The 14,770-nt window shown below is 40.7% G+C and overlaps 1 protein-coding gene across 1 annotated transcript; it reads right to left on the bottom strand.

Annotated features, from left to right (window-relative positions):
• Window positions 1–393: 393 nt before the first annotated feature.
• On the bottom strand, window positions 394–14,766 carry KIFBP (kinesin family binding protein). Its single transcript, XM_074154698.1, has 7 exons — window positions 14,400–14,766; window positions 11,896–11,994; window positions 6,719–6,798; window positions 6,411–6,594; window positions 5,186–5,270; window positions 2,653–2,762; window positions 394–1,934 (listed from the first exon to the last, which is right to left on the bottom strand). Exons 1-7 carry the CDS (start codon window positions 14,751–14,753, stop codon window positions 1,056–1,058), a joined length of 1,791 nt encoding a protein of 596 aa, XP_074010799.1. The 5' UTR covers window positions 14,754–14,766; the 3' UTR covers window positions 394–1,055.
• Window positions 14,767–14,770: the final 4 nt, after the last annotated feature.

Genomic DNA, 14,770 nt, shown 5'->3' with positions numbered 1-14,770 from the left:
ACATTGCCAGATCAGCAGGTCCTTAATGAGAAGCAGGACAGCTTTAATAGAGAAGTCAGCAATAGATGGTCACACAGGCAGATTTTGAATAGCGCCTCAGCAGCACTGGGACATTGAGCAACTTCAGAGAGGTACCTGCTTGCAGCTCCTGTTAAGACAGCACCTGGGCTCCCCGACAGAACGCAAGGCAAGAAGCCTTCCATGGCATCCCAGGCTTCTAACTTGTATTCAGCAACCGTCTGGAGCACTAGAGCACAGCACCTCTACCTGTCAATTCTCTACAGCGTATGAAGAGCAGGGCATCTCCTCCCACCACAAGCCAGAAAGTTTGCTGCTTTCTTGCTCTTGGTTCTAGCATTTCAATTGCGCACGTTTTTACTGAGACACTCGGGTAGAAACACTTTCACAACTATTTATTCTGGCCAAAGGTGTAATGTATATCATATCTTAGTAAGACACAAGGAAACAGAATTCTAAGGACTATGAAAAAAATATTTTGCCAAGCTAGTCCATTTATTGAGCCTCTGTCGACTAGGTTTGGATTAAAAGGAGAAAAAAGAAAACACTGAACAACATACAAAATAAATATTGAAAATAACAACCTTCCCTTCATATGGATAAAGTTTTTTGGGGAGACAAAGGTTAGAAAATATATTCTAGTTGGAAGAACGTGCCTCAGGTTTCTTAGAAAAATTTTCCTAGAGAAACAGATTCTCTTAGAAGAAACAATTTTCATACAGCACTACATTTAGAAACTGAACCATATGCCAAAGGGAAAAAACTTAAGTGAGAAAAGGTTTATATTTACATCCCGGACAAACAATACATAGCATTAGCTGGACATTCACTTTACATTTAAAGTTTACACCGTTAGTGTGGGCGAGCTACTGATCTGGAGAGCTCTGAGTTTCTCACAAAGTTACACTACTGCAGGCTCTAGGTGGACACCCGAACTGTAGACACCTTAGTTCTATCAGCCAGTACAGAAACTGTCTGGCAGCACTGGTTTTGACAGATATCATTTTAATAGTGCACATTTCCTTCAAGGCAAGTATTTATATGAATGGACAGAGCTTTGCTCTCAGCCTCTCCATTCTTGTTGGAAGAAGACCCACCATCTCCTTACTGAGTTCTAGTTCAGTTTCAACGGCACGGACAGCATCTGGGTACTTCTCACAATAGTCTACCAGAAATGTGTAATATTCCAATGATGTCTGCATATTTTCCAGTTGCTTTTTGCTATCCGAAGTAATAAGCTTGCCATACAGTCGCGCAATATGAAATTTAGCCACCATTGCAGGGCGAAGAACATCTTCCTCAAGCTGTTCAGGAAACACCCTATCTGGGTTCCTCAAAGAGTCTAAGAAGAGTTCATAATATTTGATCGCTAACTGAGCCAGAGAATTAATTTTTTTAATTGTGTGGGAGTCTAGCTCCTCTAACCTGTTACCAATAGCTATCTTTAAATCCATCATCTCATAATAGGTGTCAGCTAGTTCAAACTGAAGCTGCCTACTAATCAACAGATAGTACTGAGGATTCAAGTCTACATATATAGACTCCAGCATGTCTAGTCTGCGCTTGTGCATTTTGCAACGTCTCTCATAGTCTTCTTCAAAGAAAGCAAGTACCTTAAACAAAGCACTGTGATCCTGAACAATTTCAATATGGTCAGTGACATAACCGTCAACCTGAAAGAACTCTTTTGCTTCCAGAACGTAGTTCTGACCAACTAGGAAGATTTCTCTGGCTTCTTGAAAATCTAAAGGATATACACTGCTCACTTTCTCTTCCATGGCTAAAACAGAGTCACATATATCACTTGTCCCAAAAAGGACAGCTTTTTTCCTGCCCTTTTCTTTTTCATCCTCTTCTTTTTTCCTTTGGGCTTTAAGTTCCAATTGCCTGTCTGGATCCAGCTCTCCTATGTTATCCTGAAATGACAAAGCATACTAATTAAAAATGCACATGGCTTACAAAGAGTGACTTACACTGAATCATTTTATTTAAGAATTGCCTTTGAAATAACAAACTAGTTAGCAACAAGACAGAAGACACATTGCCATATTAGACCTTATACTCACAAAAAATCATGTAAATTACAGTCTCAATTGTGTAAAAACATACGACTGAGACAGTTTAGTGTCCCTGCCTTGTGTGACAATATAGCCAAAACCATACATGTAAAGCCCAAAGGCCCTGCTTCTCCAAAGCATTTCAATAAATGCTGTTTTAAACATCCAAATGAATGATTGAATAAATGAAATTAATACCTGAACGAATCAAAGGCTTGAACGAATGAGAACATCAGCACACAAAACTGTTGCGTATTAAGATGCTCTTACTAGCAGTTAAACAAGGACTAATCTGCCAAATCAAGCCGCAAGAAAATGCAGCGTAGAGAAAATGTGTGGAGTTGCTCTACAAGCAGCAGACTGATCACACTAGAGCTGATCTCCTATCCCTGCTTATTTCTAAATTCTGCATTAAAGTCAAAGTATACTATGAAACACCTGCTATATTGCAAGCATTTATTCTATTATTCGTTGGGCAATTATCATTTGTTACCAACTATGAATTGATTCCTGTTACAAACACCACAATAGACTTTGTTTCTAAACAGTAGCAGCTACAGAACAGACTTTTGGTTACCTCAAGTAATTTCCGAGCGCTTTGCAGAAGATTCAGGCAATATTTAATCCAGCACCTTGCAATTTCAGCTTTTCTCTGTCGAAGGTCCTGTTGGTCTTGCTCCATTTCATCTATTGAATGGACACAAACACATAAAAACCTTAAGTGAAGTCAAGCACTCCAGCAAGAACATCAAATGTTACATGCAAAGAATACATTACTTGTATTTAATTAATTTTTCTTCCTTTTTAGACAGTAACATGTTTTCCATGTTAGTTTATATAACTATAATATAGTTTATATTCTGTAAACTGCCACTCTGGTAGAAAAATCATATAGATTAACATGGATTTGTCATGCATGAGTTCTTCCAAAAAAGTAGATCATAAAGTAGGTTTAAAGAGATTTTTGATCTTGGAGGTATTTTACTGGAAAAATATTTTCAAGTCTCTTTGTAATAAGAACAAGAAATCGGGACAATTTGTTTTCTGAGATTCAGCTGCGTGCCCAGTCATTGTTTCTGAGGATGATTAGGGCATTCGTATTGCAATGGGCCCCAAACTTGCTACCGAAAAAGACAACAAAAATAGGGGATACTTCCTTTACTTAATCTACCTGGTACCAACATTAGATTTATTAGCTCTACAACTTCTGTAGTTTGCTCCCCACTGTTACAAGTAGCAGTACTGCCGATGTCTCAAGATAACATTTTCAGAAATTGAATGGATTTCAAAGAGAACTCATTTCCCAGTCTCTAGGCAAAAGGCAGGGAGTCAGCTGAACAAGGAGGGGACGCTAGCATTCTTGTTCACCAAATAAAAAGCCAACTTCAGGTTCAGATCTACTGTGTTCGTTATCTTCTATTAGAGCCAATCAAGTTGTTCTTATTAAGGAAATAAGAATTGGTGCTAATTTGAGAAAAGGCACCTTTACTTAGTATCTCTGTTTCTTTATATTCCGATTAACATGACAAAACGAACGTGCTTGAGAGTGGTCTGTGCTGACTGTGTGTATTAGTCTTTCTGTAAGTTAGAACTTTCTGCATAGTGATCTTCAGAAGTCCACAGCCCAGCCCTCTGTACCATGAAAAGGAAGGGAAAACAGGATAAACATTTACTCCGCTGAAACAAACACAAATATCACTACTCCCGTTTGGTGTAGGAGGAAGTCAAGAGAGAAGTTAGTTGACTTGACCAAAAGTCGCACATACACAAAAAAAAAAAAAAAAAAAAATCGAAATCTATAGAGTACAACTAAAATTAGGACTCTTATCTACTGCTTCCAGTGTTGCACCTGAATTTGAGACCATAACTGACTGTATGTTTCTACACACCTACCGAAAACATAACCTCATTTTTTTGGCTTAAGTACCCTATTAATGAATGCCGACAACTGTGCAGTCGGGTAGCCATAGAAGCCCACAAACACCGATTCAGACCTACTAAGTATTTTGTAAACTACTGATTTCAACGGGCTTACCAGATTAGCATAACCTGACTCTTGACGGCCCTGTTTCCCTGACAGTAAAAAGCTTTTGAATGTCATCCTCAAAGTATTTAAATAGTAAGACAGACAACTGCACAGAGTTCAGAGAAATACTAAGAGAAATACTAAAAGCAATTAATGTACTGTCACTGACATTCAATTAACTAAAACTCAGTTGTGTCTATTCGGGTTATATTTTAACCTGAAATAACATCCGTGGATTGAAGAACTTGTGTTCTAAACAGCTCAAACCATTAAAAGTTAACCAATATATTCACTGTTCCAAGTCAGAGTTAGGAACTCACACAGGGGCTACCCTGAGTACTTGCTCACTCTCCATGAGTTAAAGCTCGATTGATTTGAAGCTTTCAGTTGCCCAAGACTAAAGTGGACTAGAGTGTAAAAGGCTGTGCTATAGATAAGCAAAGACTAAGCCTAAAACAGATGATTTATGTTGAATACTGACACTATCATCTAATCCCAAGTCCTTAAACTTGTGGTTAGTTCTCTAAAAGTTTCTTTTATTGATCTTTGTGCTGAATGGCAAGGTTGTTCCTTTGCATCAATACCCAAAACAATAAGGAGGGGAGCTACAACTCCAAAATACCTGTTAATGAGGCTGCACCATCCAGCAACAAAAGAAAATACAAGTAACTTTTGGATTCAGGGTTTTTAAGAGCTTCAGTTTCCCTCCCTCTTTTAAAACTATTCCCTGGAAGCATCTGGTTTGGTTCATTGAATCATTGCCCTCTGATCATGGAGAAGCTGCATTTTAAGCACATGTCCAAGAATAAGTGGGTGAACAGAGACGTTGCCACTAGTGAAATGGATATTGTTTTAAATTTCACTTTTATTGTGGCATGCTTTCTCAGACACCAACAAGAAGCACTAAGAGTTTTTCCTCACGGTGTTTACTCATAGCCAGTTGTAAACTGTAGTAGCAGCTCTTCAGAAACATTCCACTTTACCAGGTTAAATTTTGTACCCGCTGCCAGACTTCACTTCTACCATTACATATGAATGATGCTTAATTCACAGTATTTTATTCAAAACTTTTATACGAACTTACTGTCTTCAGCAGATGGCACCTGTCCAGCTTGGCTAAAGATAACACTGGCCGCTGCTAAACAGTGACGGGCCTCCATAAAGCATTGCTGGGAGAAACAGAAACAGCAGCGTTTATCACTGGTATAAACAGCTCAAGTACTGGTCCCAGCTTGGCTAAACCCCCCCCCTCAGACAGTAAAGATACATGAACACAAGGGAAAAGATAGAACTGAGGTTCTGGAGCATGTTGCCCTGGACACCAGAAGAAAAGACACAATTTTTCCACATCTACTACCGAATACAGTATTTTCTAACCAACCATTTTCTCTCTACCACAGCCACAATAGCAAGCCTTGCTTTTAATATTAGATACAAACATTGTGAACATTTTCACTGTTCCGATCTATTATCGCTTCCTTATGGTAACGGAAGTGATGTCTTGTGGTAAAGATTGTATCGTGGGCTGTTAGTCAGAGCGAGTTGGACACACAACACAACATTGTGAGTCAGATTTACATTCCTTTACTCATATTTGGCAGTGCACTGTTTAATGATTAGTGCTATCAAAGCATCAAAAAGGCATGGAAATTACAAGTTACTATTGAAATTGGCATTAACTGGCTTAGGTATGGCAGAAGTCTTTTAAGCATCAGAAAAGAGCATCTGAAGAGTCTGGAATATAGAAATTCCTAAATAAAGCTGAAGCATTTCCTAACACAGTAGATTATTTTGCATCGACACAGATGTGCGGAAGCAAACAGCTACGATCTTATATATTCACTTTAATGTTCACACAGGCTCAAACAAGTCTGTGGCACATGCTAAGGTTCAAAGGACATTAATTCACAGGAAACATACATGTGCAATACCTTGGCCCTCAGATGTTTTTGTTTTTAAACTCTTTATTATTAGAGAACAATACGATTAAAAGAACCAATTTTAAATTAAGTGATTATAACCTTAAAATGTTACTTACGGTCATCATGTCACATCACTGCTGATACTTCATGAACTATAGAGCTTTTCTTATATCTACATACCTGCTCATTTCTCCCACTCCCATCCCAACACCACAGGAAAGCCACTACATCCTCTTCAGAAAATACTCACAGATGTTTCATATCAGAACTCGTGGTCTTATAGCAGCACATTTTTAATTTGACATGGAGCTCTGTCTCAAACAGCTGTTTAAACAATTGACTTACTTGACGGTTTTAATTATGGCAGGAAAACGTGAAGTGTATTACCTTAGAGAGATAGTACTGTGACAAAGTAGCGGCATTGAGTGCCCATTCTACTGGGTGGTAGCCACAATACTCAAGCTGTCGTTTAAGAGTAGTATGGCAATACTGAGCAGCCTTCTCAATCATCTCCAGGTGCTGGTAGACTTGTGCCAGATAATACAGAGTATGTGTATAGGCTTTTTCAAATCTGGAAAAAACAACGATCTCTTTAGATTTCTTCTTTTTTTTTTTCCTCCCTCTTTCTCCTCCCTAAACACACCCTCATAAATTACAAAAGTAATCATAATCTAGGTATGCTGCTATGCACCTACCTTTTGGATCTTTCTTGGTCTGTGATTTTTTCTTCTTCTGCCATGAAATGTTCACTGGGATCCAGGGGAGGATTTCCATCCTGCAAGAGCATATGATACATTCAGCCAACGACATTTCTCTTGCTTTGCGACATAGCGCTCCCTCTTCTGGCTACAGAAGATTTACCATTTTTCAATCCCAAATTCAACAAAACTTCATATAATGCATCTACATCTATTCTCAGTGTCCCACCTCTGGAGCAATTCCACAAACCTCAGCAGATTTGGATGAAAGCCACAATTCCACAGAGAATTACAAGTTTTTCAGCTTCTCAAAGACTTCTGCTTTTGTACTTCTAAATTAATGCATGCTGCCTGCACCAGAAACACTCAACCTGGATACTGCAAGACTATAATCAGGTGTCTTTATTTTATACAGTAACATAATGGTTTTTAAAGCATCAATTTAATACCAAGGATGCCTTCAAGCGTGAAATACTTGTTTGCCCAGCTGCACTAATCAGTAACAAGAAAACACCCGGAAAGAAGTACTGCAAAGAACATTATGTGCAGAGAGCACCCAGCAGACCTGCTGTAAAGACTGTGAAATGACTCTCTTTATTCACAAGCTGGTAAGACTATTTACTCAAATACATGAATGAGAAAACAGGCAGGTACTTTGGAGGATGAAGCTGCTAAACTTTGATATAAGGCATGACCTATATGCAAGTTATTAACGATGTGAAGTACTTCATTTAGAAGTGCTTTTTTTAACTGTGAGTTCTGTCAGAATCCTCATACAGAGATAGATCTTGTGACATGTACAAAATAGCTTATTTTTCTTGATCAAGAACGGAAAGTAAGATACTGCTGTACACACAGAAATAACGGATTTTAAATGGCGTTTTTTGTGTATTCTATGGCATTAGTTTCTGAGATTAATGCAGAACGGTGACACCTATACATCTTTCTGTAGTGCTGTGTTCAATCTTGCTTTAAACCAATTGTCAATGAAGTTAGTTAGCACAACTGGCAAGCCCAACAGATTAACATTGCTCATGGCAAAGTCCTATTAGTCTGTGCTTATCTCATTCCTTTTGTGATTGCGAATAAGTTCAGATGCTAATTCTAAAACACTTCAAATGAAGGTGTTTTTCTAAAGGTGGCTTTTTTCCATTACACAGTGCATCCTGAAGGATGTTCAACATGTCTGCTAGCAACACAGCCCGGTTTAGCATACAACTTTCCTGACACCGTTTATTTCTTAGCCCGAGAGAAAGTAAGGCAACAAATAAAAAGCAGTCCAGAGAAATACTTTTTATAAAATAATATGGACTCAGGCAGGAACAGGAACACGGGCAAAGAATGCATTCACTTTGTAGGGAAGAAAACATACTCTTATGTTTGTATTTCTTCTCATTAGAAAAAAAAAACCTGAAGGGATTTGTTTGCTTGCTCTTAACGGAGATGTTTTATTCATCTTCAAAGATGGACAAATGGGTCTGAAACAGATAGGGACAAATAAGAGTGTTTAGCCTACCAGAGGTGTAGATTTTTATGTAATGTTTCAATCTTTAGAGTTTTCTGTGTATACTTTATTATTTCCCAAGATGTGAATTTAAAGCCCTCCGTCTTGTTTTCTTTAGAGATACAAAAGCTTACAACCTTACAAAGGCTCCCAAACCTTCCACCAAGATTTGCAGTGTATTCTGGCAAGACCAGGACCTGGTATTTCTGATATTAACAAAGAAAGCAATTAAAATGATACAGTAAATGAGACCCTTCTCTCCTTCCTTCCTGTATCTATAGATTTATCTTCTGGTGTCAAGCCTTATGCCTTTAATCATCCCAAGGAAGACCTCCGCAACTCTCCTCTTCCAGCTGGGACTTCATTAGCCCAAGCTCCTGCTCATACAGTTTAGCACCCTCAGATTTTCACTGTACAATCAAACAGCTTTCCTAGCAGCAAGATACTGTTAAAACAACTAATTATGTTTTGAAAAGAATTTAAAAATAGATATGAACTTAAAGCACTCAGAAGCAGAAAGGAAAAGGATCTTCTAACTCTACCAAATTTTTTTTTTCTCCTTATTATTGCCTTGGTTTTTCATTTTTAGGAGGAAAAATACCCAACCCCACACAATTTGTAAGTTAACTAAACCCAATTAGTACAATGTGGGAAAATAAGGGAAGATTGGCAAGGAGGATTGTAAACATGCTCCAGTGACTGGCAGCTGGGGTGTAGAAAAACACATATATCATACTAATAATTTAGTCTTGTGTGTCTGGCAAGTAGAACGGCTGTGTTTAGGTAACATAGGCCTGAGACAGACTGAGAGGCACCCCACCAAACACGCCTGAGATTTCTGCCCTGCTGTGGGAAAGATCAAAGTGGTAAACTACACCTGCATGAATTCCTGGAAAACAGGTGAGAACAGCAGTTTTGGTGATCCTCTATCACAGGCTGAGCTCTGCAGTGCCTGCGTCCCCCACGTGTGCGCCTCTGCCAATCACACAGTTGGTGAGATAACAAAAACCCATTTTTTACTCTGCATTTCATCTGTCGGTTTGTGGTTGTTCTCGCACAGTAAAAAACTAAATCCACCAGTTCAGGAAAACACCTTAATCATCAACAGTTTACCAAAGATTCCCAGACAGGAAGGCCTGATAGCCTAAAAACGGACAATGTTAAGAAAAGTATATTCACAGTTTCATGATTTGTGAGTGATGAATGTTGACATGGCTGTACAAATCCTAAAGATCAAACACCACTGCAAGGAACTCGAGTCCTCTTTATAAACCATTAAGCAGTTAGACAAGTTCTCCCATGCCCTGTGGGGTTTTCTAGGGGGGTTGGTTGATTTGGTTTTTTTGTTAATTCTCTGCAGATTATGTCAAATACAGTTCAGTATCTTCAGAGGAACGTGACACAAGTCCAATAAAGCTACCACAAAACCAGTCTTTTGTTGTAGTTAATTAAAAAAAAAAAAAATCTTTAGGCATAGCTATGTTTGACATATTCTATAACCCCCTGAAATATAAGTGGCAAATTAAAAAATGTTGGGCAACAAAGTGTGACAAATGATCTGATGTGGGCTTAATAACAGTCATATATCTATACACTAGTCAGGCAGCAAAGCCCCAGGAGGAATATTCACTAGCCACTACCAACAAAAATTAACTGTTTCAGAAAAGTCCACAGTGAAAATGTGAAGTATTTGGCAGCATTGTTTAATCTACTGAAAAATATGGTAGTAACAGTTCTATTTCACAAACACTGGAGCAACTGCCGGAATCTTTCAGAGATTATGTGGAAGCTAACAATATCATACCTGCCTGGGTATAAATATCAAAGTTGAACATCAGGAATTAATGAGAGAGAGGGTCTGTAGAGAGATGTAGTATCTCTAGTTAGACCAACTCATCTAGAGGGAATATGGCTGTAACCAACCGATAAAGACTAACCCATCCTGAAATTTCCACAAGAATAATTTGTGCTATAAACCAAGTTCATGTTCCCCAGGGGTCAGTACTGGGCCCGGTCTTCTTCAACATATTCATCAATGACCTGGATGAAGGGACAGAGTGTACCCTCAGCACGTTTGCTGATGATAGAAAACTGGGAGGGGTGGCTGACACACCAGAAGGCTCTGCCGCCATCCAGCGAGACCTAGACAGGCTGGAGAGTTGGGCAGAGAGAAACCTGATGAAATTCAACAAGGGCAAGTGTAGGGTGCTGCACCTGGGGAGGAATAACCCCCTGCACCAGGACAGGCTGGGGGCTGACCTGCTGGAGAGCAGCTCTGTAAAGAGTGACCTGGGAGTCCTGGTGGACAAATTGACCATGAGCCAGCAGTGTGCCCTTGTGGCCAAGAAGGCCAATGGTCTCCTGGGCTGCATTAAAAAGAACAGGGCCAGCAGGTCGAGGGAGGTTCATCCTCCCCCTCTGCTCTGCCCTGGTGAGGCCCCATCTGGAGTACTGTGTCTAGTTCTGGGCTTCCCAGTTCAAGGACAGGGAACTGCTGGAAAGAGCCCAGCAGAAGCCTATAAAGACGATCAAGGGAATGGAGTACCTCTTTTATGAGGAAAGGCTGAGACACCTGGGTCTGTTCAGCCTGGAGAAGAGAAGACTGAGGGGGAACCTTACCAACACTTATAAATATCTAAAGGGCAAGTGCCACGAAGATGGGGTCAGGCTCTTCTCAGTGGCGCTCAGTGACAAGACAAGGGGCAACGGACACAAGCTGAAACACAGGAAGTTTCACCTGAACGTGCAGAAAAACATCTTTACCTTGAGGGTGCCAGAGACCAGAGAACAGGCTGCCCAGAGAGGTTGTGGAGTCTCCTTCTCTGGAGATATTCAAACCCCACCTGGACACGTTCCTGCCCAGCCTGCTATGGGTGAACCTGCTTGGGCAGGAGGGTTGGACTAGACGATCTCCGAAGGTCCCTTCCAACCCCTACAATTCTGTGATTCTGTAATTCTGTGAAAACCTGAACTGTAATTCCATGAAACTAAGTTCTGTTCAACCTTTATAGCTGTCCTGAGACACAGATACTGTTCCTTTAAGGCCACAAATGTTTTTAGTTCACTCACAAACTGTCCCTAAGGCAAGTCAGTTTAGGAACAGCTTTCCAAAGAGTTTAAAAATAGCACAAGGGAGTCTTTGTTGATACACAGAAGAATCCACAACTCAAAAGGTTGTTTAATATGCATGAGAGGTTTAGCTGTTTGTAAGATTGTCCCCTTGGATATGGAACTGAACTACTTGCTTCTACGAAAACTGTGCACGGTCAGAGCAAACCACGCAAATATTACAGTTTTGTTTCCTTTTCCCACTGAAAGCAGTAGATTGTGGTTTTACAGCATTTCCCAGATAAGGTTAACAACAGTCTTAATTAAAAGCCTAATTCTACCTGGCTTCAACTCTGGATTATCAACTCAAGCTTTCAAAGAGGACCGTTACTTTTGAGCAAAATTATTTTCCTGAATAACCCCATTTTGAAATGAACAAGTGATCCTCTAGTTTGCCTCCTCTTACAGTAGCAATACAAATCATGTCACTTTTCAAAAGTATCAGAGCAGCCAGTATAAAGTGCAGAATCTCAAGTTCCATTGTACATTTTTTTCAAAGATTACTAGAACTGTAGGTGGCACATGAGAGTAAGCCCTGCTGCAATATTAATAAATACAGTACCTCTTTCATGTATTGATTATACAAGGCTTCTGCAGATTCCAAGTAAGTTTGCGCAGTTTTAATTTCATCCCTTAAGGACCAGAGGATACCTAGATTGTTCTAAAGGTAAGCAGAAAAATTAGTTATTTTCCCATTATATTCCATTTACATTACACATTTTATCAGTCTTCATCCCTATATATAGATATATGTTCTAATACAATGGATTTCAAAAAGCAAAAATCGTGCCCAGCCATTTTATCGCAAGTTGCTCAAAAGGGAGTGTTTTCACACAGCAGCAAACACTTACAAAACTCACCTCACAAACTGTAACGTTCTGTGTTTAGTCTGCTAAATAAGAACTGGTGTGTTCAAATAACAAGCTTTTTCCATACAGTATTTTCTGCATCTGATTCATGCAGCTTTTATATCGTATACGAGTATTATAAAAAGAACCAAGGAAGAAGAAATTTGTCATCATGACTGTAGAAAAATCTGACAGGAAAAAGATATACTAGGAATGAATGCTTGTGTATTTTCAACGATGAAAAGAGATTAAAAGAGCCATTAAAATACAAAAGCTACAGATTACTGCCTTCAAATCTAAATTACAGCAACATACACAGTAATGTTACTGCATCTGTGAACCCACCTTTTACAAAAAGTGCCTCTAATTTTATCAATAAGATGAAGGCATTAATAACTGAATTGCTGAAGTGCTAATTAAATTCCTAGATAATGTTGTTACAGAATCCAACATGGCCAAAAAAAAACACGTTCAAAAGAGTTAAAATCTGTAGTTGTGTGCCAGCCCCGCGTTCCTTTCAATTCCATTTATTTTATTATAAGAAAGCACCGCGTAGCATGATGTTTATGAACAGAAATACTTTGCCCACGGCCGAGCAGTGGAACGGACCAAATTTTATTAGACACAAACTGATAAACATCCTTAAGCAGAAGCTCGGAAATTAGAAGCAGGGCTACAGAAACAGGCCCTGCAGGGAAAAGGAACGCTCTTTCTTTCAAAATAGAAGTCAGTGTGGTGACAACATGCTGTATACGTCCCAGAACGCGGACAATTACTGCTTTTATATCAGAAATGTTTTTAATCAAATACTCGTCTTTCACAGCCCTTGGGACGGAGAGCTGAGGACGTGCTCATTTGCCATCACTGCTCTCAGCTGCCTGACGACAGCGCCAGACAGACAACAGCAGAGCTGTTTACTGGTGGACCACAGCACCTCACATGCATAACACAGAAACTTCACCCTGCTGTTTTCCTAAAGGCCCCAAAACAGGAAAATCCATGCAAACGTTCATCCAGCAGAGAGAAGGACTGCTTTCCAACGTACCAATTCAAAAGCGCAGGGGAATCCCTAGCCCTCAGCCACAAAAGCAACAACTCCCCAGCAACGCACACCGGGAAGATGTTGTCTCATTTCGACTGGCTTCTCAAGCAATCTCCGATCTTGTAACAGGAAACGGATTTGTAGCAGTGTACCCAAACCATCACACTGAAGGACAACGAGCAGGTGTAACCTCACGAGTTCCAGACAACTCAGTTAATTTAACAGATGTAAGACAAGTCATGGTATAACTAGTGCCTTTTCATGCGAACAGACAATTCCTTGACAGTTTTGCCACGTTTAACAAGGAAATACTACTGAGCTTTTGCTAATTAAAGCAAACGTTTTTGACAAAGACATCTAAATAACTGTTCTATTTAATTTAAAGTCTAGAGATAGATATCCAACTACACACCAGCTGCCACAATGGACTGGTTAATTCTTTTGTGAATCTTCATATCGTAAGAAACAATTCTGTTAACAGTATTATTTTCTTCAGAATAAAAGAGGTGGATATTACTACTTCTAACCCTATAAAACCATATTTACCCATCTGGAATGAAATATAGCAGATTAAGAGAGAACAGGCGAGGCTGAAAAGCAAACAGGTGACAACTTTTGCAAACCATTTACCTTTTGAGGATACCACATAAATAAAAGCATCTCCCAACTTTACTTTGACAGCAAATGACAGTTAAGGCATCACAAGCAAGTTCTGGGCATACTAAGGTCTTCTACTAATCTATTCTTGCTCAGCTCTTACAAGTCCCATCTCCGTCTACGTTTAAGAGGGCACTGCCTTGGCAACACCCCACTTCTGTGAAGAGAACACGTTGCTAGACGCTCTGCACACCCGGAGGCATCAGCAGCTAGCTTGGAAGAGAACAGCATCCCTCCACAGCCCTCACCGGTGAATTATTTCTTCGGGCACAAAGTAAACGCCAGCAGCCCTGATGATTATTATTATTAAACAAGCCTTACCCATCAGGGGTGCAACCAATCTCCCTTGCCCCGTTTGCAGTGACCACACAGCACGGCCCACAGCGACGGCATCCCTGTCACGGTTTGGGCTGGACTGGCCGCCGTTTTACCTCAAACCAGGATAAGTCCCACCACCTCACACCACCCGAACACACCACGGGCCCCTCAGAGCCTGCGGCCTGCACAGCCCCAGCCCACCTGGGCCTGTATGTAGAGGGAGACGCAGTCTGGGGAGAGGCGGTGGGGCTCCAGCAGCTGCGTGCAGCGCTGCAAGTGCTCCTCGCCGGCCGAGAGCTCCTCGGTGTCGGTGTGGTTGACGCCCAGCTCGTACTCCAGCACGGCCCGCCGCACGGCCAGCAGCCGCGCCTCGTCGCCTTCCTCGGCGGCGCTCAGCAGCTGTTTGACCTCCTGCAGCAGGGCCCGGGCGCTGTATTTGGAGCGGTAGGGCTCGGTCTCCGGGTCCTTGCGGGACTCCACGGTAGACAGAGTCCGGGCGGTGCGGAACTTCTCACACACCGAGGCCCAGCCGCTGCCACCCGCCGCCGCCGCCATCTTGCCTCCTCCCCCGG

Source organism: Numenius arquata, chromosome 10 (genome assembly GCF_964106895.1).
Source record: "Numenius arquata chromosome 10, bNumArq3.hap1.1, whole genome shotgun sequence".
Classification (NCBI taxonomy): domain Eukaryota; kingdom Metazoa; phylum Chordata; class Aves; order Charadriiformes; family Scolopacidae; genus Numenius; species Numenius arquata.
Note: the sequence above shows the minus strand (reverse complement) of the source record. Positions and strands in the feature narration are given on the sequence as shown.